Source organism: Miscanthus floridulus, chromosome 9 (genome assembly GCF_019320115.1).
Source record: "Miscanthus floridulus cultivar M001 chromosome 9, ASM1932011v1, whole genome shotgun sequence".
Lineage (NCBI taxonomy): Eukaryota > Viridiplantae > Streptophyta > Magnoliopsida > Poales > Poaceae > Miscanthus > Miscanthus floridulus.
The window spans coordinates 114,428,145-114,453,130 of NC_089588.1; the positions used below are offsets into that span (position 1 = coordinate 114,428,145).

Below are 24,986 nucleotides of genomic sequence, written 5' to 3' on the forward strand. Positions count from 1 at the left end.
AAACTTAAGTAGTGTTTCCTTAACTTGTGGCACATAAAGGCGTGAGAAAAACTTTGAATCGCATACGGCGCCGCAATGTATGTGAGAAATAAGCATAAGTCATACAAATAAACCTAATTAACACATAAACATAAGTCATACAAATGAACCTAATTATAACTATACAAAATAAACCTAATTAAAAATAACAGTACGAATAAACCTAATTAAACATAATAATCATACAAACAAACCTAATTAACACATAAACCTTACAAACCGGCCGCAACTCTCCCCCGTCTCCACTAAGTGTAGTGGATGTCTCAGATACAATAACTGCGGTCATTTTCTATGTAAGTCAACGCCCACATTAATGCACTCTCTCTTTCCTCACAATGCCAAGGACATGGTCGCCCATAGATGTAACCTACTGCCAGACTATTGATGGCTCGGTTCTGAGTAATTTTCACGCATAACTAGTGTCCTTGTGTGGTATACTGGCCTAGGGGCCCATCATATTCCCAGTCGTACCCCAGTCGCTAAATAGCTTGCTCTAGAATGGCCTGCAAGCCACATGTAGTATAGGTAAAATCATGGAGCAAAACCTGCAAGGGGAGAAACAAATAATATGAGAGAGCAGTCATATAATAATAACAATAAATAAACATGACTTTGATATACGACTTACCACATCCACTCTGTTGAATCTCGCCATCCTTTTCGCTTACTTGCACCATGTCTAGATTATGCTCACGTAAAGCTTGTATCTTCTTGTATCTTGAACCAAGAGTAACCAGGCACACGATAGCCAATTCGGTCAAGTGACTGTAAACAATGCATCATGAACTGGGCGCTTCTCTAGCTCATCCTCGATCGTCCCCTCTGCATGACGTCTCCGCGATGATCTAGACTATACCTAATAGGGATGTCAAAGGCGATATTACACGTCCATAGCTCACCACCCTTATCATTCACAACCTCACTTGTCGTTTGCTCGAAGATGTCTCACACCCCAAGCAAGTATAGTGCTAATTCCAGCCACTCTATCGGGTTTATAGTCTGTGACATATACAACAATCATATTATGAATTAATGTATATATGCAAGTATCATATTAGCATGCAAAACTTAGATGGTAAAAATATTTCATACTATAGATGGGTCTGGGAACCGCGGAACGACCCTATTTGGCGGTGGCACGAATGGAAGATCGCTAGGGTGAAAACCTGGTTCCCGTGGCAGGGGAAGTCCGCCGCCATTCATCATACCTAAAAAAACTAAAAAACTTCCAATAAATATAGAACCCCATATAAATACCATGCAATATATATATATATATATATATATATATATATATATATATATATATATATATTAGAGAAAACATATATAAAATGTGTCAAGATACATATATACGTGCCAAGTAAACATAACATTTTTGCAAACATTTTGCACCCTACTTGTTGGCACATAATTTATTTTAACGATTATTAAATCTCATCAAGAACTAATGTTTCTAACAAAGATTTAGAAATAATTACAAATGTTTAAGGTTACTTAGAAATGACGTATAAATAAAAATAAAATCCACCATTATTATTCCTAATCTAAAAAACCATAAATTTCTCTGTTTATTTCTGAACCATGAAATGAGCTACATTATTAACAATGAAAGATTAGTAGATGAAGTCACTGACCTTTAGAAAGTAGAATGAAATAGAGGATCGAAGATCTTCTCAAGAGAGCTAGTTGGCCGAGAGCAATAACTTGCTCACCCCAAGCAAGAGCACACACGAACAGCCGAGAGCAATAATTGAACTAGATGGCTTCAGGCTGGACCATCCTAGAATCAGAATATATATAGTGGGGACATTTAGTCCTAGTTGGTGGGGCTTCCGGGACTAGAAGCTCATCCTCTAGTCCCAGTTGGAACCACCAACCGGAATAAAAAGGGCTGTGGGATATTTAATCCCGGTTGGTGGCTCCAACCAGAACTAAAGGACGACCTTTAGTCCCAGTTGGATCCATCAACTGGGACCAAAGTCCCCTCCTGCAAAAGCCTGCAAGGCTAGCCGTTGGGTTGGGGATTTTAGTCCCGGTTGGTGGCTACAACCAGAACTAATTCTCTTATTAATCCCGGGCCCAATTCCAGGTGAGACTAAAGCCAAAAATGGAAAATCTGTTCTCTACTAGTGCAGCTTACATGATTGAACTTGGTCACAATCTGACCACATTCTACGTGTCTACATCAGGGATAAATAGAGCTCTTCATATGTTGGTTAATGGTGTTAACTAACAAATAGGTAATGAAATTTGAATCTAGTGTCAAAAAGAGAACTCTAAAATTTTGAGGATCATAGAAGAAATAAGCGTCTTTACTATTGTCATATATATAGGGAGTTTTCTCAAATATGGAACCTGAGGTATCAACTTTTGATACTTGGGTACCAAAATTTTAATTAGAGTATTGCTCTGGTGGACCTCCCAAAGAAATTCGTATGCATATTAAAGCAACTTAATGTTAATTAAATCTTCATAATTAATTTGTCTACGGGTTTATCCATAGCCACGTTGAGTTCGGCCTATGTATACCAAAATATTATGGACCTGATGATCTGCTGTCGTTTCGCCTGTTCGTTCACACGTGCTGAACGATGGCGGTAGCGCCATTTCGTCCAACCAGATGGAAACACAACCAGGACGGCGCAAGTGGCAGGTGCGGCGCCAAGCAGCACGTCACGGAGTGGCAGTACTGAACCCAACCGGCCGCTTCGTGCGGCGCACTCGCAACCTACCGCGCTCTGGTGCTGACTAGCCGTATGTCACGACGACACACCGTGCCTGCTCCGTCTGCACCACAACAGCGCTTGCGGATTGGATCCAAAATAATCGTGTGGACATGGGTTGGGCGTAGCATTGGTATGGATAGGGCCGGGACCATATCAGACCAGTGGATAAAATAATTGTGAAAAACAATTAATATTAAGTTGCTTTAGGGACTGTTTGGATCTTAGGGCTAAAAATTAGGCCACTATGTGAAAATGAACTAAACATGAGCTAATTATAGGTTAATAAGGGCTAATGGACTCTAGCCACCAATTAGCCCTCATTAACTCTTATTAGCCCAGAATTAGCACATATTTAGGCTTTCTAATTGGTACCGAAAACATGGGCTAATCATTAGCTCCCTGATCCAAACACCCCCAAGATGTGTGTAATTTTTTTTTTTTGGCAACTCTTGATAATTTAAGTTATAAAAAACTGCTCATAATTACTAATTTATAATGCAATGCATCTTTCCTAATTGTATCACCCAACTGAAAATTAAATGAAATTCTTGTAGAACCCTGGGGTGCTCTCGTGTATCCCAACTGCATACAAGAAGATTGCCATCGCTAATAGGATGAAGAGTTTGAGAAAAGAGCTGATGAAAATCAAGATGGAATTTGGTAATTTTGAGAGCATCAGCACACAAGGCACTAGCACTAATGTTCAGCTTCCTGACAAACGTGTGACAACATCATATTTTTTGCCTGAAAAAGTAGAAGGGAGGGAAGGAGAAAAACAGGAAATCATAAACATGTTGTTACATGCAAGATCAAACCATGATGAGAGTGAGACAGTGATTGTTCATATCTATGCCCTCGGAGGTATGGGCAAGACTACTTTGGCACAACTGGTTTACAACGATGAGAAGTTCAAGAAGCGGTATGATTGTCGTATATGGGTTTATGTCTCCCAAGATTTCAATTTATTGAAAATAGGAAACTCTATAATTTCTCAACTACAACGAGAAGGAGCCCACCAAAATAGGGATCTCCAGAATACAGATCTGCAGGTGATAATCGACTGCCTTGATAACCTAATCTGTAACAAGAAAGTTCTTATCGTTCTAGATGACTTATGGGAGAAAGATGACGATGAGTTGAGAAAACTGAAAAATATGCTTCGTGTGGGCAAGAAGGGCAGTACGATAGATGTCATAGTAACCACACGAGAGGAAGGAATTGCAAAGAAAGTTTCCACCAGTAAACTACAGCCTTTGAAGGATGTTGTATGCTTACTATATAAGCTACAGCCTTTGAAGGATGTTGTATGCTGGGAAATAATTAAGCGATCCAGTAAGTGTAACCAAAAGGAATTTGAGATGATAGGATTGGATATTGCAAAGAAATGTGGAGGTGTGCCATTGGCAGCTCAAGCACTTGGGGGCATGTTACAATCCAAAGATCTATCTGAGTGGAAAAATATAAATGACAGTGATATCTGGAATGAAACATCAAACCATAGAGTGCTTCCATCCTTGAAGTTGAGTTATCACAGGATGCCACAGCAGCTGAGGATGTGCTTTTCCTATTGTGCCATATTCTCAAAAGGACACAGTATTGTTGAACATGACTTGATTCACCAATGGAGCGTGCTGGGTTTCATTGAGAGAAAGAAGGGGAAGGAATACATCGAACAACTTTTGAGAATGTCCTTCCTTGAAGTTTCAAAGATACCCTCGGTATGTTACAATATAACTCCTAGAACAATACCTTTTCTTACTTGTTTTTTACTATAAGTACATCACACAGCCCATATAGCCATTCATACTGTCAACTGTATGGTTGTTAAACATTGCATGGTTTTTACCATATGTACCAGCTGTGGCAAACCATTGTGTAAAAGTATCATCTCCCCATTGGTGACGTTTCTTTTTAATCCTAGATTTCTTACAGCCATCGGAGAGGTACCAAAATTATAACTAGATATGTACCAATATTTCATATCAAATTCATATGTTCCTTTCCAAGGACAGACAAATTCATAGGCCCCGTTCGGCTTGCTGAAACTTGGTTGAAACTGGCTGAAAAACAGTGTTCTGGCTGAATTGTTGTGAGAGAAAAACACTGTTCCGGCTAAAAAAAACAAGCCGAACAAGTCGGTTTCTGGGTAAGCCGAACGTGCTAGTTGACTGTAGTGCTTATCTTTTATCCAAAACTTTTCATTTTATATTTTGTTAAATATGGATTCTAAGGTCATAGACTACACCCTTTGTTAATGCAAAGGCATAAACAATTTTTTAGCCTGCACATCTGCACCGTAGCAACTCCACTGGTTGAATTTCCAACTATTAAAAAATTATATCTGTAGTACGTAGAATTGTTTTATAAAAAATGGATTGTTTACCGTCAAGCTATTGGTATTGCTATGCCATAATGCCTCGGACCAAATGTATAAACTTATCTGATGTACTACCTCCGTTCACAAAAGAATGCAATTCTCGTATTTTGAGGAGTCAAACAGTTTATACTTTGACTAAAATTATATAAAAAGATACTAATACTCATAAAACAAAATAAGTACCATTAGATTAGTTATAGAATATATTTTCATAATTAGTTTAGTTGGAGACATAAATGCTAATATTATTTGCTATAGACTTGTTCAAAGTTGAACTAGTTTGACTAGTACGTTTCCCATAATAACATTCTTTTGTGGACGAAGGGAGTAACAACTAGTAGTTTCAATGTATATTTATGTGGTTATGTATGTTTTCAATAATGGCACAAGTAGATACCTTTTTAAGACAACAGAATCAATTCAACGGCTATTATTCTCCATGATAAATAGGGAATACCTGATTAATAGTAAATGTTTCTGGTTATTGTGAGAATTTCGTTTCTAATGCATGTTGTGAGGATTAATGTGCAGGCTTTGTTCACTGTGGGGAACGGGAGGCAAAGACTTCGCCGAGTGTAACACTCGGCAAAGGGCACACGGCAAAAATTCTGCCGGCAAACTAACTTTGCCGAGTGTTTTTTGTCGGACACTCGGCAAACAATTTTCGGAAAAAATAAAAAAAAACAAGCCGCCGTCTTCTCCTCGCCGCGCCGCCACCATGCTGCACCACCACCACGCCGTGCCGCCACCACGCCGGGGCCGGATCTGGTGGAGGCAGTGGAGAGGCAGGGGGAGCGCCGCCATGCCGAGAGAGGAAGGGGGGGGCGCCACCGCCGGGAAAGGGAGGGGGAGGGCGCGCTGGGAGAGGGAGAGGGCAGGGCGTCGCCGCGCCGGGAGAGGGAGGGGGCAGGGCGCCGTCGCGCTGGAAGAGGGAGGGGGAGGGCGCCGCCGCGCCGGAAGAGGAGGGCCGTGCGCAGCGTGCTCAGGAGAGGAGGACCGCGACGCGCTCGGGAGAGGACCGCCGCCACCACACACAGAGAGGGAGGAGGGGAGGGCGGGGCCGAGGGGGCGGCCGCGGGGGAAGAACAAGGGGGAGGGGAGGGGCGCCCGCCGGGGAATTAAAAATGATTTCGTTCTTTGCCGAGTGTCCTAGATCTGGGCACTCGGCAAAGTTTTTTTTTCTTTTCGTTCTTTTTCAGAAAAAAAGATTTTAAACACTCGGCAAACCCCCTCTTTGCCGAGTGTTTTTTTTACACTCGGCAAACCTCTTCTTTGCCAAGTGTTTTTTTTTTTGCTGAGTATTTTTAGTGCAGCACTCGGCAAAGAACTTGTTCGCCGAGTGCCCGAGGGAATACACTCGGCAAACATAAAAACACTCGGCAAATTTGACGTTTCCGGTAGTGGTTAGACCTCCCATTAGTAATATTAAGATACAGTATCTTCGATATGTATTTAGTTTAAACCTGAGCATAAGTTATAACGACTGTAGTTACATCCCGTTCCACCATGAATCTATAGTTTGGCAATCAACTTTGATCTTTCTAGTTTTTGTAATTTTTTGTCTACAGGTCAAGTTAAAGCTCCTCCGGTACTTATTATATCTGTTAGTATTAATTTTGATAACCACGCTCAACCCAGCCCTTTTTTTAAATCTGACGGGCCAGGGCTTTGCTACGGTACTCACAAATCATAGGGCATTGCTACGGTTATAATACCTTTCAGGAAGTAATATGTGAAATATATATTTATTTAATTTTTTATTTGTAAAATAGGATAAATGAGGAAAAAATATTGCATCCATGATTTGTTGGATATGCCAAATCTGTTTATTTTGGAACTTTGGAATGTGACAGATTCTGATTACTAGTTGTGAAACATGCGTTAGTTTTAATCTATGAATGGAACATGTCTTGGTACGTGCTTGTGTTAGCCAACACGACGTGTTTTGGTACGTGTTTTTTTTTTTAATATATCCATTGAGTGTTAGCTTTTGATAGTCTGTTTCTTCTGCCAAGAACATGTTCGAACGTGTTTTCACATACTTCCATAGTGATACGTTGATCTAAGTTCATGTATGCATAGATTAATGAGCTAGAACTCTATAAACGAACAACGGGATCCGTTCTGGAGCAGATCGGTGCATGGATTACGGAACCAAAAGTTCATGCACGCACGCAGAGATCGAGAGTCCGGCTAGGATAGTGAAATTTAATTTCCTCTTTTTTTTCTCTGATTCTTTTTATTATTTAATTGTCTCATTTAGTTAAAAAGTCATGGGCCGTGATTTATTCTAGCTCTTACCTTCCTACTATGGGTAATGGGAGTACCATAGCAATCCCCCCCAGCAGGAAGGTATAAACTGAAGTTTATCTGGCCTTTTCAGCATGCTTGTCGGGTATGAATGTGAGAAAATTATGTTTTTCTGTAGTAACGTATGAGCATATACCTAGTGAATCAACAACCATAACAATTTGGGATGTAGCTGCAGCACTTCATGGAGAACCGTTTACATTCTTTGTATTTGTATATAAGAAACTTTCTTAATAATGCAATGAAGAATATTTTATACTTGCATAACTACATATCATTGTATTCTATCTACTTAAGTACGGAGTAACAAACAATTGACACTTCAGGCAATTAATTGTGAAGCCTAATTAATTGGTCGGACTTATGTCTAGGATGTATAATTGTGAAGCCTAATTAATTGATATAATTGATATTCGATATTAAATATCTTAGACTGTAGAAAATTAATTAATTTTGCACAGAACCTTGTTCAGAAAGACGTTACGTTTTTTTTTACTAAAGGATCTATTATTTCTACGTCCTAAAGGCAATGCAATTAAAACAAAAATGGAAAAAGTCTACTTAACCCCTCATCTATTATACTTGGTCTACTTCACCCCCTCAATTATGAAACCGTCTGTTTTACCCCCTGGGGCGGTTTTCAACGGCGGGTTGCTACAGTAAAAGCATGTTGCTACAGTGCCGGTGTGTTGCTACAGTACCTATGCTTTGAATTTTCTTTTTTTTATTTATTTTCGGTGAATTTTTGAAAAATCATAGTAAATCATAGAAAAATTATAAAATGAAAAATCTAATTTTATTGGACTCCACATGAGTAGATCTACATAGTGAATATATAATACGGTATACTTTAGTACAAAATTTTTACTATAGCCTTAGATTAATTGGAAAATCTAATTTTGTCTGTAATTAATTGGAATAATTCATAGCTGCAGCTTCTATGGTCCAATTGTGGTGAAATTTTTATGGTACGCTAATTATTGTATGCTTGAACTATAGTAAAAATTTCGTACTCATTGGACTATGTATAACTTAGTTATAGATAAATTCTAATTAATTACAGACAAAATTGGATTTTTCAATTAATCTAAGGCTACAGTAAAAATTTTGTACCAAAGTATACCGTATTATATATTCACTATATAGATCTACTCATACGGAGTCCAATAAAATTAGATTTTTCTATGATTTACTATGATTTTTCAAAAATTCACCAAAAATAAATAAAAAAAAGGAAATTCAAAACCATCGGTACTGTAGCAAACCCGCCGCCACTGCAGCAAACCCGCTGTTACTGTAGCAAACCTCCGTTGAAAACCGCCCTATGGGGTAAACCAGACGGTTTTAGATAGTTCAGGGGGTAAAACAGACGGTTTCATAGTTGAGGGGGTGAAGTAGACCAAGTATGATAGGTGGGGGGTTAAGTAGACTTTTTCCAAACAAAAATTCTGCACACGAATTACACTAGAATTCTGTGCAACTTAGTTGGATGTCTATTTTTTTGTCAATACATTATTACTTAATTCCTTCTCTCCATTCTCATTTAATTTGTGTAGCAATATGCCTATGTCATGAAAATTTAAAATATTGTTAATCTTTTTCATAAGTAAACAAGGTTTCCATGCAGTTTATTTGCATGTGTGCGAGAAGGACTTAACTTCTCTTTATAAGATGTGAGCATCAGTTGACATCTCTCATCAATGTTGTTATATACTTATCCTTTCAGACTTCTCAAGAGCAAGTGGTGCGGTACACCATGCATGACCTGGTGCACGACCTGGCAAGATTGACAATGGTTGACGAGCTAATAGATTTCACTGCACAGGAGAGAAATACACTTGGCCAGAAATATTGTCGCTATTTATTGCTCAATTATGACCAGACAATGAAGTTGGCAAGTACTTTTCCTTCGAAGATTAGGTTACTTCGATTCTCAGATAGTGGCGAACTGGATATACAGAGTGGTGCATTTTCATTTGCGAACTGCCTGCGTGCTTTGGGTTTCTGTGAATGCTCTGGTACATTGTTTCCAGCTTCAATTGGCCAACTGAAGCACCTGAGGTGTTTTATTGCTCCAAGAATGCAAAACGAGAGTCTCCCGGAGTGTATCACTGAGCTATCAAAACTGCAGCACCTAAACATAAATGGATCTTCTCAGATTCGTGCACTGCCAGAATCAATCGGCAAGCTTGGATGTCTGCAATATATATGTTTGTCTGGTTGTTCTGGTATATCAAAACTGCCAGAATCATTTTGCGACTTAAAATGTATGGTGCATCTTGACATGTCAGGCTGCTCTGGGATGAAGGAACTGCCAGACTCGCTTGGTAAGCTCAGGAATTTGCAGCATCTTGACTTATCTGGATGCTCAAGTGTAAAAGCAATACCTGAACCCTTGTGTGGCCTCACACAACTCCAATATTTAAACATGTCAGACTGTGAAAAAATCAGAGAACTTCCAGAGTCACTGATGAACCTCCAAAATTTGTTGCATCTAGATTTGTCATGCTGCACCAAAATGCGGCACCTGGGAGGTGTGCGTGGCCTCACCACATTACAGCACCTGAATATGTCACGGGTATGGGTATTTGATATTGGTCTTCAAGATTTATCAGATGTTTTGGCCAACCTCACGAATCTCAAGTACTTGGGCCTAAGCAATTCAATCATACACGGCAGGGCTAGTTATGTCTTCCCTTATGGGATCGGTGGCCTTACCAATCTGGAGCACCTGGACCTATCTTATAATTATAATATTGCATGTCTTCCAGAAAGTATTGGTAACCTCAAAAGATTGCATACACTGGATCTTACGGAATGTTCTTTCCTTAAGTCCCTACCAGAGAGTCTAGGTACACTTGGGGGGCTGAAGTCTTTATTGCTGGACGGGTGCTCGGATAAACTCATCGATCAGGCCAGTTCAGTGGTAAATTACTCACCAATGTTACCAATCTTCTGGGTTTGTGCTGATGAGGTCAATGGTTGCAGCAATCTTCATCTGCTCGAGGGTGTCCATGTCAGTGTGTTACGAATACATTCTCTTGAAAATGTAAGGTCTCTAGAAGAAGCAAACAAAGTAAAGTTGTCTGACAAACATAATCTCTCGGAGTTAACATTGGCTTGGTCGACCAAGCGTGCGGTTCAAACTTTGGAGGACAAAGATTTGTTGGAACAACTAGCGCCACCAACAGGTTTGAAGAGCATGTACCTCAAAGGTTACAGCTGTACAAGCTTTCCAGGCTGGCTCATGGATATTTCTCGACACCTCACAAACCTTGTTTATATTCGGCTGCAAGATCTGCCTAAGTGTAGCAACCTGCCACCACTTGGGCAGTTTCGGCACCTGGAAAAGCTGTCGCTCCGGAATTTGCCTGGCATTAAAAGAATCGACAGGGAATTCTGTGGTGGCAAAGGAGCATTCCGTCGATTGTCATCCTTCCATGTCTCCAAAATGGATGGGTTGGAGGAGTGGAATACAACATACTCTGTTGAGGAGGGTGTGGAGGAGTTCATGTTCCCTGTGCTGGACAGTCTGACTATAGATGAATGTCCGAGGTTGAGGTTGAAACCATGCCCACCAACATTTCATGAGTGCTATATAGAATACAGCGACCAAGTTATATCCTCATTGGAGGAGGTAGACGAAACCAATCATCACTGTTCTTCCTCTAGTCCAGCCATCAAATTGGATTTGACACTATCGGGCCACTCCTGCATAAGGCTATTAATATTTCACCACTTCCCTCTACTCCGAGAGTTGACAATCACTGGATATCGCCTGACGAACGTTCCGGAAAGCATGCACAGCCTCACTTCCCTTGAGTCGTTGACGTTGCAATGCTGCTATGATGGCATATCAGCACTGCCTGAATGGCTAGGCGACCTCTCCTCTCTAAAAAGCCTTGTCATTGGCTGCAATAGCATCATGTCGTTGCCTGCATCTATACAGCAACTCACCAAGCTTCAGAACCTAGAGATTAGGTACTGCACCCAGGAACTGAAGGAGTGGTGTGAATCAGAAGAGAACAAGGCGAAGCTGGCTCACATAAATAATTTTCAAGTAAGTTCACCGCCGAACTGCACTATAGTATCTATTTTCATCCTTCAAGATTTTCGTAATACAACTATATACTCGCTGTTTCTTTTCGGCATCACGTTAATTATCTTCGGTTATTTTAATATATATTCTGTACTCCATTTTACTTGCTATTATATAGAATAATAGGACAAACTGACACCACCAGTGGAACAAATTATGAAATTTCCGTCCGCCTCTCTTACTTGCATTAATCAGCTAGCACGCCTAAACTGCATCGCGCAATCAGAGTTTCTTTCTGTTAAGAAAGATAGAGTAGCATAAGACAATTACTCCTATTCGACAAAAAAACGTCTGTTTTAATTGTCCAAAAAAAAAGAATATTTAACTATGTTGAAGCAATGATAGTCAGAATAATAGGTGCACGAACATGCATGCGAGCTATTAATGTATGCATTGTACAGATATTTTTGTACAATAATTACCGTCCTTCCAACAGAGTAGGAAGGATAGCTAATCAGTACACGCTCTGCAGGTTTTCGAGGAACAGGACTCTGACTCTGAATCTCCGTCCTGTGACTCCGTCTCTCCCCCGAATCTCCGTCCTGTCAACACCCAGCAAAATTCTACCACTCCCCCGCTGCAGCCGGCCACTGCTCCAAGCGCTCTGGCTCTACCTTGGTATGTAATTTTTTTGAGGAAACTTTGGTATGGAATTGGGGGTGTGCCTGAGCTGCCGGTGACTGGCCTGGTGACCGACACCACCACGCCGGTCCCTGAACGGGCAAGTGCGTTTGCCACCCTGCTGGCTATGGACGGGCCCCTAGTTTTCCATCCGGGCGCCACTGAACAACATGAGAGCCAGGCACGTAAACGCCCTGTCCGGCGCAAGCGTGCGACAGACAGTGCTCGTAAGCCCCGCCGCAGCACTCGTCTCATGGAGAAGGAGGAGCTCAGCTTCGAGCTCCCTGCGAACAAGGCCTCCCGTCTTCAGAAAGCTAAATTTGACTTCTCCGGTGCGTCTGGACGCCTTCGTACTGCCCTTGCTTGTTCTCATCTGCTCTCTAACCCTATGTCCCCCTCAGGTGACGATGATAACCTCGTCAAGGTCGCTGCTAGTCTCTCGGGTGTGGCAGCCTCGCCGTCCCTGGCGGGATGATCGACCAGCTGCGCCTGCTCCCTTTGCCAAACTAGTAGGCCTCGGGCCTGCAATTTTAGTCATAGGCGATCGAAGTCTTGTAACTGGCTACCCCTTGCCCTTTTGGCCTAGATGTGTCCTCTATCCTATGTTCCTTAGTTCAGTTTGTAGTCTTGGATCAGTCTGTATCCCTAGAGATTTTTTTTTTAATTTTAACACTTTTTTGAACTTAATTTTAAATCTAACACTCTCGTTTTTTTTTACTAACACTTTTGGCCGCGCCTATTGCCCTGGCGCGGCCAAATGCCTGTGTCGCGCCATGCATGGTGGCGCGGCAGAGGGCTGACGTGGCGGCGGCCAGAAACGCTGGCCGCTGACGTGGCAGGGCTCTACCACGTCACCGATCTTGGCGCGGCAGTGCCGCGCCCTGATCCATGGCGCGGCAGAGCCGGGTATAACCTCCGCCGCGGCCAGTCCCGCTGGCCAACCAGCAAAGCGGCCTACCGCCCACGCCTGCCTTCGCCCGCGCCTGTCCGCTTGCCTTCGCCCGCGCCTGCACGCCGCCGTGCACGCCGTCTGCCGCGGCCACATGAGCCTTCACCCACCAGCCCACCCGCGCCAACCAGGCAGCCAGGCCGCCGGCCGCCGGGTGCGGCTGCTGCGCCCGCACACCGGTGCGCCTCCCCCTCCGGTCACGCACGGCGGCTGCCCTGCGCCCGTGCCTCCCGGCCCGGTCTTGCGCGCTGCAACGAGGTACTCCACTAATATAGTTAGCACAGTTAATAAAGTTAGTAAAATTATTAAAGTATAATTATTATAGTTAGTAAAGTTAGTTAGTTAAGTTAGTATACGTAATATAATAAGTTAGTATATGTAGTAAAGTTAGGTAGTTTAGTTAGTACAGTTATAGTATGCCTTGTATAGATGTTAATATTTGATTAGTTAGTATAGTTATAGTTAGAAAATATATTAATGTTAGTATGGACATTATGTACGATGATTTCGACAAGTTAATGAAGTTTCTTGAAATGCTTCTGCAGATGGATTGTTGTGTTAGAGTTTTGTACGGAGGAAGTGTTAGGAGAGAGGATGGTATGTTTGAAGATATGGAAGAAGAATTGGAATGGTTTGATGAACCTCCTAACTTCAACGACCTTTGTGTCCGTTTGAATATAAAGTTTGGCGGTGATTTCACACTAAAGGAGAGGTTTGATACTGAGAAGATTAGGGCACACTATGTTCTCATACCCTTGCGCGACCATGCTCACTGGTCCCACTACACTAGGGTCCTCCAAGGTTCCAATATGCACATGGCTGAGGTGGTGGTAGAGAATGGGTACATGATGCATGGTGTTCAGGACGGCCTGTCCAGTGATGGTTTCGGAGGCAATGAAAAAGAATTAGGGGTCGAAGGGGAAGCATGTCAGGATAACATGGATTTGGACGGTCAGTTGACGCAGGAGCAGTTTCATTCAACCGCAGTAGGTTGTATAAGCAATGACTTCGATGTGAATGAGTTCGAACGGGAAGAGGAGGAGCAGGAGGAGGAGGACAGGATCGGTGATGTAGTTAGTAGTGATTCAGACCATTCTGATGATGACCAAGGAGGTACAGATGCTATGGCAACAACGACTGATGTCATGCCAGTACCGGTACATACTATGCCATTACCAGTACCAACTGAGGTTTTGCAAGGTGTCCATGCTCAGGGTAGACTAGTCATAGATTTGGCTGCAGATGATATCCCCTATGATTCATGGGCCAGAATTAGCGAAGCGCAGCAGTATGTTCCACCACCACCTTACACAGCGACCGAGCTTGAGCAACTAAGGTCAAAGAACGTACCTTTTAGGGGCATTTCGAACTATAGGGATGTCAGCATGACGGATATGGCAATTTGTGATACCGGTCTCCAGATGTGTAGGAATTCATTGTATAACCATGAGACAGAAATCCTTAGGAAGGGGATGATATTCAACACAATGTCAGAGATGAAACTCTTCCTTCAGAACTATGCTGTGTACCACCATAGACCGTACACCGTCACTCATTCGGACCAGGAGTTGAGGTACCACTTGATATGCAAAAACGGTTGTCTGTGGAGGTTAAATGCACGTAGGAGACAGAGTGATGGCAAGTGGAGGATAACTAAAGTTGTTGAACCCCACACTTACATAGACAATAGGGGGAAGAAAAATCATCAGCAGCTCACTGCACGTTACCTTGCCCGTCGTATATTGGGGCTCGTTGATGACAACAACGACATCTCGGTGTCTTCTTTACAACAGTCCATATCTGGATTTGTTAGGTACGATGTGACGTACGGAAAGGCTTGGCGTGCTAAGCAAATTGCTCTGGCGATTCGATGGGGTACTTGGGAGGAAGCGTACAACAGGGTGCCCCGCATCTTATGTGCAATGCATTATTACAACCCTGGCTTGAAATGGTTTGTGGACACCGGAGGGATGTTTTTTGGGACCCATTGAGGCATGTCCTCTATCGTGTGTTCTGGTCGTTTGCGCAAATGGAACATGCATTCCAGTTTTGTCAGCCAGTCGTACTTGTCGATGGCACTTTCCTGATAGGAAAGTACAGGGGCACCTTGATGATGGCTACTACTGTTGATCCTGAGGACCAAATAGTACCCGTGGCATTTGCTTTGGCAGAGGGAGAGAACAATGAATCGTGGTCATGGTTCATGCGGCTTCTACGTGTGCAAGTGCTTGGCCCAACTCGCACTATATATTTGATCTCCGATCGTCACGCAGGGCTTATTAATGCTGCAGCTGAGCATATAGATGGGTTCCCGCCTCTAGTACATAGATGGTGCATGAGACACTTTGCCGCTAATTTCTGGCGGCGTCAGCGGAAGCAGGAGGTATGTGACAAGGTAAAGGCTCTATGTTGTGTACGTACAGAGCACCAGTTCAAAGAGACAAAGAGAGAACTAGACAAGATGTTAAATGCAGCGGGAAAGGCCTGGTTAGAGGCGTAGATGGAACAGAAAGCTAAGTGGGCGTTAGCATATGACGAGGGGGGTTTCAGGTATGGCATCATGACCACTAACTCCTCGGAGTCCTTCAACCATATATTCACCGGAGTTCGATCGTTGCCTGTGTCTGGAATTGTTGAGTTCTCCTTTCATAAGTGCAACAAATATTTTGTGAAGAGGTAGGAGCTTGCGCAGAGGAATATAGCTGAGCAGGGGCATTTTGGAAAGGCCGGAGCTGAACATTTGAAGGAGCCCGATGAATTGGCCAAGCAGCACACCGCCGAGCCATATGGACCCCGCCGCCATATCTTTAGTGTACGGGGCAAGGGTGGCACAAGCCTAGGCAGCGAACGTTATGGTGGACGAAACTACCAAGTTGATCTAGAAAAGGTAGAGTGCAGTTGCAACATCCCTCAGATCATGCATGCCCCTTGCTCTCATATGATCACGGCCTGCAGGGTTCACGGGTACAACTATGAGGATCTGCCATATATGTCACCCTTGTATCTCCGTTCAAACACCGTTAGTATTTGGGAGATGAGCTTCGAGCCATACCTTGACCCAACACAGTGCCCACCTTATAATGGTTATGACTACGTGCTGCATCCGTATCTAATGAAGGTAGGGAAGGGTAGGAGGAAGAAGAAGCGACTGAAGGGGGACATGGACGCTATGAGAGGGTACGACGAAGACATGTACGGCGGGGGAGACTTCAACTAGACCTGTGGCAGGAATCTTTGCTCCGTTTGCAAACAATCTGGCCACAAGGCTAGCCGGCATAGAAGACAGTAGGTGATTTCATATTGTGTTCGAATTGCATAACAAATAGTTCAAATTTTGCAATGCTACATAATGTTAATCTAAAAATTGTTAATTTGAATACTCCAACCCTTTGTTTATCATTTTATAACAGGATGGCCCCTCCCATGCTGCACCAGCTGATCCCCCTTTTTGATGTGGAGTACGACGACCCCCTTCTTGTACCGGACGACGAGGTTCATTACGTTGTGGGACTTAGTTCATTACGTCGAACTTATGTCGAACGAATATTGTCGTCGAAAACTTGTAGACTCATAAATCAATGAAAATGTTGTATGGCAACTTATCGTCCATTTATTTGCTTCATGTTCGTTTTGTACAACACTTGTAGTTTTGTACAGCACCTCCGCCTGTAAGCCCACCTCCGCTTGTAGTTCTGTAGTTTTGTTAGGCACAGACGCGCCGTGGGCTATGGCGCGACAAATGATTACGTTCGTTTTAGAAATTTTTAACGCATGATACAAACAGATGTGATCACTTAAGATCGATCATGGGTAATTCGAGTACATGATACATGGGTACAATACATCAGTAGTTCAAATGGAATATAAGACAACACAATAGAATTTTTACTACATGTCTACATTGATCATTAATAAAGCATGGAACTAACAGACGGCGCAATCAAAAACCCTCAGTCAGAAACATACTGAGTAAGCAACTCATCGTCCGAGTACCAATCCTCAACCACAACCCTGTTGCTGTGGCTAGGCTCACCTATGTTGCTCTGACCTGCCTGTCGCCTGTAGTAAGCGGCCTCCGCTTCATCTGCGGCCGCTGCGGCCTGAGTGAAGAATGTGTTGTCATCCTCCTCCGCCTGTAAGCCCACCTCTGCTAGAGCGATGAGCTCGCTCAGTCTGCCAGTGTCGTCCTCATCCTCCTTCGCCTGCAAGCCCACCTCTGCTAGATCGATGAGCTCGCTCAGTCTACCAGTGTCATCCTCATCATCCACCGCCTGCAAGCCCGCCTCTGCTAGGGCAATTAGCTCACTAAGTCTGCCAGTGTCGTCCTCATCCTCGTCCCCCTCATCAGACAACACATTCGGGGATTGAACGGTGCGACCAGCTCGCGATCTATGCTCATCTAACTTCTTCTCCTCATACCTTGCATGAGCCACCTCTGCGGCATGATCCTCGCTGCAACCAGTCCCTTCATGTATAAAATGCAATCAGTTAGAACCATGATTATATTACATTTAAAATCAGGCAACGAAAATAGGCGTTCAAGCACTCACTGGCACATAATGCATCAACATGCTCGTTCAAGACTTGCATCTTTACTCTTGTCTCCTCCCTTACCTCCTTCCATGCCCTCTCCTCCTCTAACGCCATCTGTCTCTCCAATCCTCATTTGTTAAGCCCAACATCGATCGGGTTACAAATACCGCGCTATCTAGCAAATTCACACATCTTTTCTTTGTGATGTTTAACGAATAGGTTGACGTAGTCAGGTCCATATCCCCTCTTTCTTGCAATTAGTTGCCTCTTCTTCAGTTCATCCAAGAACTTAGCTTGACCATCGTAACGTTCCCACCTGCATTTCCTAGTGCTCTGTTCAAAAGAAATATTATATCATATATGTCTTAGCAAAAGAAACAAAATACGATTTCATGTTTACCACAAAAATAACGAACCTCTTCGTACTCAACCATATGGCCGCAATAATGGCCTATTCCAAGCTCCGAAGGGACTAGGCCATAGTTAGAATTAACACCACATTCGCACTTGACTGGTGGTGCTTTGTAAATTAACCTTTCTTTCTTCTTTTGTTTTGCTTTTGGAGGTTCTTCGGGCCATTTGTTCTTAGGATCATACAACCACTCCTTGAAACGACACTTCGTCATTGAATACACCTAAATAACGTGACATTAGTACATGACACATATAACTCAACATTTCAACACATACACTTTGCACTTACTTCATGCTTTGGACACACAAACTCCAACTTATTGTCAGGGTTTATCACGGCTCGGTCTCCGCAATGGCATAGAGGAGGTTTCTCGAGTCGTCTAACTACGGCTAAGTGCTTCTCCTTAGCCGTCATTGGAGGGGGGTTAGGGGGAGGTGGGGAGGTGGAACCCACCGCTCGAAGTGCTCTCGTGGATGTCGCCCTCTCCACCAATCATCGAAAAGGAGGTACCTGGGGTCAAATTTGTCTGCACCGTCGATCCACTGAAAGAAAAAACACCTCTCATGGACCTACACAACAAAATATTAGTAACCTAGTAATACAAATGAAGAAGAAAAATATACGGAAACAATAACTTACATTAAAACGACTGCACGTGTAGAAGCAACGAGCCGCTGTGTCCGGATGTCTCGGTTGAAACACGTCGGCCGGACGACCACAGTCACAGTTAGGGACAGGGAGTTCAGGAGGGACGGGGGCATCTTTGCTAGACTCGTCGGGGTACATTTCTCTAGGACGACCCCGTTTTCGCCATAACTGCTCCCGAAACATGTCTTCCATCTAATAAAACGGTTCAAATTAAACATCAATCAAAACAACACAAATTAATGTAAAATGTAATCATTTGCAATGCAACTAAAATATTATAAACAACAATTATAGCAACAAAAAAATACATGGCAAACATACTTCTAACTAAATAATTAACCTTAACATTGACAAACTCATACTAATATCTTCACCATAGTTCCCAAACATAATTTTCCTACTTACCTTAACTCCCATTCATAATATCCTATCCACCATTTAAACGAAAATAAAATATGCGTCATTATCTTGAACTAGGACGAGGAGGGAGGGAGACGGCCGGGGAATGAAAGGGAAGGGAGGGAGGCGGCAATGGAGGCCCGGGCTGCCGCCGTTCATGGCGCGGCGGCCGGCATGCTTGGCGACGGTCGAGAGCGGGAGCGACGCCTAGGCCGTTTTGCTGCTTGGCCAGCGGGACTGGACGCGGCGGAGGTTATACCTGGCTCTGCCGCGCCATGAATCAGGACGCGGCACTGCCGCGCCAAGATCGGTGGCGCGGCAGGCCCTGCCACGTCAGCGGCCAGCGTTTCTGGCCGCCGCCACGTTAGCCCTCTACCGCGCCACCATGCATGGCGCGGCACAGGCATTTGGCCGCGCGCAGGGCAATAGGTGCAGCCAAAAGTGTTAGTTTAAAAAAACCCGAGAGTGTTAGATTTAAAATTAAGTTCGAAAAAGTGTTAAAATTTTAAAAAAAAAATCTCCCTAGATACCTTGTATCTCTGATGTTCAGACCTTGTACTAGTGATCATGTGGAGGCTCGCGTTGTAAGCTTGACCTGCTCTTCCTGTTGTATGAGCAGTCTGCTGTCTGGTGATGGCCACCAGCCCAATGAATAGAACTTCCTTAGTTTGCTGTTGGAATGTTCGTGACTGTGTCAAGTGTGGTGATGTTTTGGCTGAACCGCTCTCGTCAAATTCGAGCATTGTCCTTCTACAAGAAGCCAAGCCTTGGACATCCCTTGAAGTATATATATATCATGCACCGGTGGGTGCATATAATATCATGATTATTTAGTTGCCAATATAGATCAACGACAAAAAACAAAAACAAAAAAAGGAAAATCCTTGTCCATGTGTATTAATTAAATTGAGCATTCCTGCTCAGGTAGGCCTAGTGGATGCATTGCATTTCTATGGGGTACTCATCAATTTTAGTTTGACCTGATCATGGCTCACCCAAAAACCCAATAAGGCCCTGTTTAGTTTTCAAAAAAAAATTCCTCCTACAGTAAAAAAATCATGTTTGGACACATGCATAGAGTACTAAATGTAGACGAAAAAAAACTAATTGCACAGTTCTCGGCAAAATCACGAGACGAATCTTTTAAGCCTAATTAGCCCATGAAAAGCCTTAAGTGTTACAGTAACCCACATGTGCTAATGACCGATTAATTGGTATCATTAGATTCGTCTCGCAGTTTCCTGATGGGTTCTGTAATTTATTTTTTTATTAGTATCAAAAAACCCCTCCCGACATCCTTCCGACACATTCGATGTGACATAAAAAAAATTTCACCTCCCCGACTAAACACATCCTAAACTAATCTGACCCGCCCGAAAAAAAACCCTACCCAACCTGACCCCGTCGCCATTGCAGGTGGTTGTTGGCCATCATATTTTACCGGAAGCAAAATTTGGGTCGGGCGCAGGCCTAGTTTTTAGCTGGCAGGCCGACCCTACATCCGTACTAGTATAGAAAACAAAAATAAAAAAAAGAACACCAGCTGACCATCACCCATGTGGCCTAGCACCCAACCCAACACCACCACGCAGCCCCCTCAAGCCACCACTAGCAATAGCCCAACCCAACATACAGACCCCAGCAAAACCAGGCCGGGTTCACTTTGCAAATTTTTTGAACCTGATAAATAGTACAACTTTCGTCTTATTTGGTAAATATTGTTCGATCGTGGACCAACTAGGCTCAAAAGATTCATCTCGTGATTTCCAACTAAACTGTGTAATTAGTTATTTTTTTACCTATATTTAATACTCCATGCAAGCGACTAAAAATTGATGTGATGGAGAGAGAGTGAAAAAACTTGGAATTTAGATGGCATCTAAACAAGACCCCAGTACAAAAATCAAGCCTTAGACCTGATCAAGTGCCAGGTATGGACGGGTTCGGATCGGGCAAAAAAACAAGGTATTTTTAGCAAGTACCTGGCTCGACGCCAACACCTGACTACACATCTCATGGCAGATTTTGCTGTTTGTTATCTTCCACATTTTTCAACAAATCAGTAGTTGACACGTCACATGATACAAAACAACTAAACAAATTGAAAAAGCAGCACATGTACTGTCACATGACACAAAATCCGGAAGATTTTTATAGTCGTTATCTTCTGGAAGATTTTTACGGCTGTTGTCTTCCAGAAAATAATAAACTGCCCAATGACAGCCGAATGACAACACATATCCAGCATACATACAGCACAGGTACACCACCTGACGGACAAGAAAGAAAGAAAACCAGCGTCCAAGACAGACCACATTCACAGCAACGTAGATGACGGTGGCGACGGCTTGGGCGTAGAAGGCAAGAGTAAGCCCATGAAGACCAAAGGAAAAGGACATCAACATCAGAAGAAAAACAACAAGACGCAGAGGTAATCCATGAAACTAGTCCACCCCCAAGCACCTGCATTTAAATCCTTTTTTAATAGATTTGCATTTACTTTTGCTAGGAAATACTAATAACACAAAAACATAACAACTCTCCAAAAACAGGCATCAAGATGTGCAGGTTCACTGGATCCAAATGTGTCACCAAAGCTCGATAAGGTTGCGCTGTAGTTGTAACATCAGTCTTTTTGAAATATACCAATCTCTTCTAATAAAATTGTGACAGCTTTTGTCATCCTTTCAAAAAAAATGTAGGCATCAAAACCATTTAGAGTAGTCATTCTAAACTACTACATGAGTACATGACACTGCTGACATACCCCCGTTATGGCCTCATCACTGCAAGAACTCGTTACTGAACTTCCTTCTTACTTTGTATGGGACTCACCATATTGTGTTCCTAAAAATATAAGAAAGTGTGTCACTGTGACGTTTATCCTATATTGAGAAGATTTGGACTGGAATATAAAAGGTGTAGTCTCCGATATATAACAGGCTTGGGAATGTTCAGTGGCTCTAACCGTACTTGCCTAGCAACTTCTCCAGTGCTAACATTCTCCACCACCAGCCGACATCTCGCGGCAGCTCTAATCAGAATTTAGAACAAAAAAATCTAGAGATATCAGATATGCAGGACTATTTCAAGGTGAACAGAATTTAGAACACATAATAAGAGTTTCCTATGCACACATAATCAGATATTATTGTCACTTACAATTTAGCATAGACTTATCAGTGGAAATCAGAGGCTAATCTTCCTTAGAAATGACATGACAAACTGAATTGAAACACCTTAACTGACATCAAATACTCACTCAGGTTCTGTAGTGAATCTGTTTCAGTGTCACATACCTGAAAAAAAGCATGAAGTTCAAGTTTAAAATAAAATAAAGCTACTGATGCTTTAACAAATGATAAGTGTCATTTTAAAACTAGAAATGACCCACTATGTATGCATCAGGGTGTTAATGTATCTCTATGATTATTTGTACATATTTGAAATAGAGGTAACTCTGTATATAAGCAATCTTCTTCCAGTTTCACAGAGCAGAACACATATTAACTAAGTACAATTACTTTTCCAACAATATTAAATCTAGGAATTAGGAAATTTGCAAAAAATTAATAATAATAGTAAGCTTAAATGAGTAGAGATATCGTCGTGGTCAGGGCTTCAAATGTGTTGTAGCACTTTCTTCTTTGGAAAACTGCATATAAGATACAACAATTTATATGGACCAACAGAATTAGATTTTCAAAACATAACACAGGGATCAAGGTTAACAAATGTACTGAATTTCAAATACCATACAGGTACAAGTGATAAATTATTTTTGAAACAATTATGAAAAAGAACTTCTAATACAACTTATATATACTCATGGAACATTTTTGTAGGAAGAAAATCGACAAACAAACACCAATGAACTGCTAATGTATTTAGAGGAGCTAGTGCAACGGTCATAGTCTGCTTTAGCGTATTCACGATTAGCCTTTTTCATGATTAGCCTTAGGACCATATATCACTGCAAGCTGCAGAGTGAGATTTCGCGTCATTCTTCTGTCTGTGTAACTAACTACTCCCTTTTGTTATCCTACACATCCAGCTTTTCGGTCTAGGAATTACAATAGGACACTGCTGTGCAATTCAAGCTTACAGTGTAATCTGGAATGGAAGTAAGTGCGCGCGGCCATGCAAGACATAACAAAACAGTTTAGAAGTTAAACCCAATTTTTGTTTGTTTAATACTATAGCTACAAATATTCAAATTCAGTGCGAATACTATATTATTACACTAAAGACACCCAGAAAATAGTTCAGATTATTTTTGCGAGCAAGATCGCCTTTGCTCAGTAGTATGAAAGATCTTCTCATGGATGCCAGAAGCATCTCTGAACTCTGACATGCTATTTAATTCATAATTCATCACCGCAATTCGAAGTGAGGTAAACATTCGAAGAAAAACACTTATCAACTCAGGGCAAGTACTTCTGCTTAGGATCAGAAGGAAAATAGAGATGGTTGTCAGTAACTGAAAAATAAAAAACATGGACCAATCTTCTCTTCATCACATCCAACGTTCCTCTAGGACACCATTACCAAAACAACATTTGCTCCTAGCAGCCATGAGTCCTAAATGAGTAAATGTACAACAAAAACTGAGAAACTGGATCACAGAAAACAAACAGAAAATCACAGAGAACACTGAAATACTGATATCTGAAACCTCAAAGGGAAAACTGAAAAACTCAAGCTCAAACTGTAAACTAACAAAACTGAAATCTGAATCACTGAACCTTGAAGGAAAAACTGAATAACTGAACCTCAAACTCTAAACTAACATAAACTGAATAACTGGGGCCCATCAAAGGGGAACAACAACAAAAACCTATAAAGACTGATGAGCAAGGAGGGTCATATATTTTATTGTGCAGGCATACGGTACGAACAACGAAGCAAGGACAACACTAATTAGCACGAATAATAATTCTAATTAACCGTGACCTCACAGAAGGAGCAGGCATAAACAAAGACATACATGCAGTAGAAGGAAAGGAACCATGGACCTGATGCGTGATAAACAAATGAGCATGAAGCACACCGAGCAGACCATCAAAAAGGACCGTGAGCGACTGAGCACGTAATAGCAGAACATGAACCTGTAGCCCCCTAGGAAACCAGGGCAACATGTTTAAAACATCAGGAGCTGCCATGTCTATAAATATATATTTATAGAACGTACTAGCTAATATATGAGACTATCCTATATTGTAAAATATGGTGTCTGTACAGCGCTAGTAGCAGCAGAGGTGGTACAGTACAGATCAAACAAAACGTGAACTGGCCGGGTTGAAGGATCAGCTGAGAGAATAATTAGACGCTAAGAACAAGAACAGGAAGTAAACATGGTGCGACACCATGAGCTGAGAGAAGCTGCTCCTGGAACTAGAAGGAATGATCGACAGGGTCGCAACAACTACCAAATAATGTAGCAGATTACAAAAAAGTAACGGATTTGTAAATAGGACAATAGGAAAAGACAGTAGACAGGCAAGGCAATGCAGTTGAAAAAAATGTCGCAGACCTGGATAGGAGGCCGAATCAGAGCACATAAATCCCATCCCACATAAATAATAATAACGAGCCAAAAATAAAGGGAAGCATGGCCTCAGAAGCTGCAACACCGCAGGCAACTAATACGCAGAAGAGACACAGCCCAATCCCATTAAAAGGTAGACATTGACTAAAGCACACGCGGAAGCAGATGAAATTGTCGCCATAATAGATACTCCCTCCATACTGAAAAACCTGACGTTTAGGACATGATTGTGGTATCCAAGGAGTGATTAATTAGGGGTTATCTTTCCACCCTTGCCCCTATTAAATAGCAAGATGGGTGTGTTCTATACAAGAATCTT

The 24,986-nt window shown here is 42.3% G+C and overlaps 1 protein-coding gene and 1 non-coding gene across 3 annotated transcripts in view; one reads left to right on the forward strand and one right to left on the reverse strand.

Moving 5' to 3' along the window:
* LOC136484147 (putative disease resistance protein RGA3) overlaps positions 1–12,856 on the forward strand; it is a 28,003-nt gene extending 15,147 nt beyond the window's left edge. For both annotated transcript variants that reach the window (XM_066481342.1, XM_066481344.1), the window contains 4 exons: positions 3,323–4,486; positions 9,182–11,515; positions 12,027–12,507; positions 12,577–12,856. In XM_066481342.1, the coding sequence (XP_066337439.1) occupies positions 3,323–4,486; positions 9,182–11,515; positions 12,027–12,507; positions 12,577–12,650 (4,053 nt within the window). In that variant the 3' untranslated portion in view covers positions 12,651–12,856. The remainder of the gene's footprint in view (positions 1–3,322; positions 4,487–9,181; positions 11,516–12,026; positions 12,508–12,576) is intronic.
* Positions 12,857–23,410: 10,554 nt separating this feature from the next.
* LOC136484562 (small nucleolar RNA R64/Z200 family) lies at positions 23,411–23,505 on the reverse strand. Its single transcript, XR_010766075.1, has one exon. It is a non-coding gene; the product is annotated as a small nucleolar RNA R64/Z200 family (small nucleolar RNA).
* Positions 23,506–24,986: the final 1,481 nt, after the last annotated feature.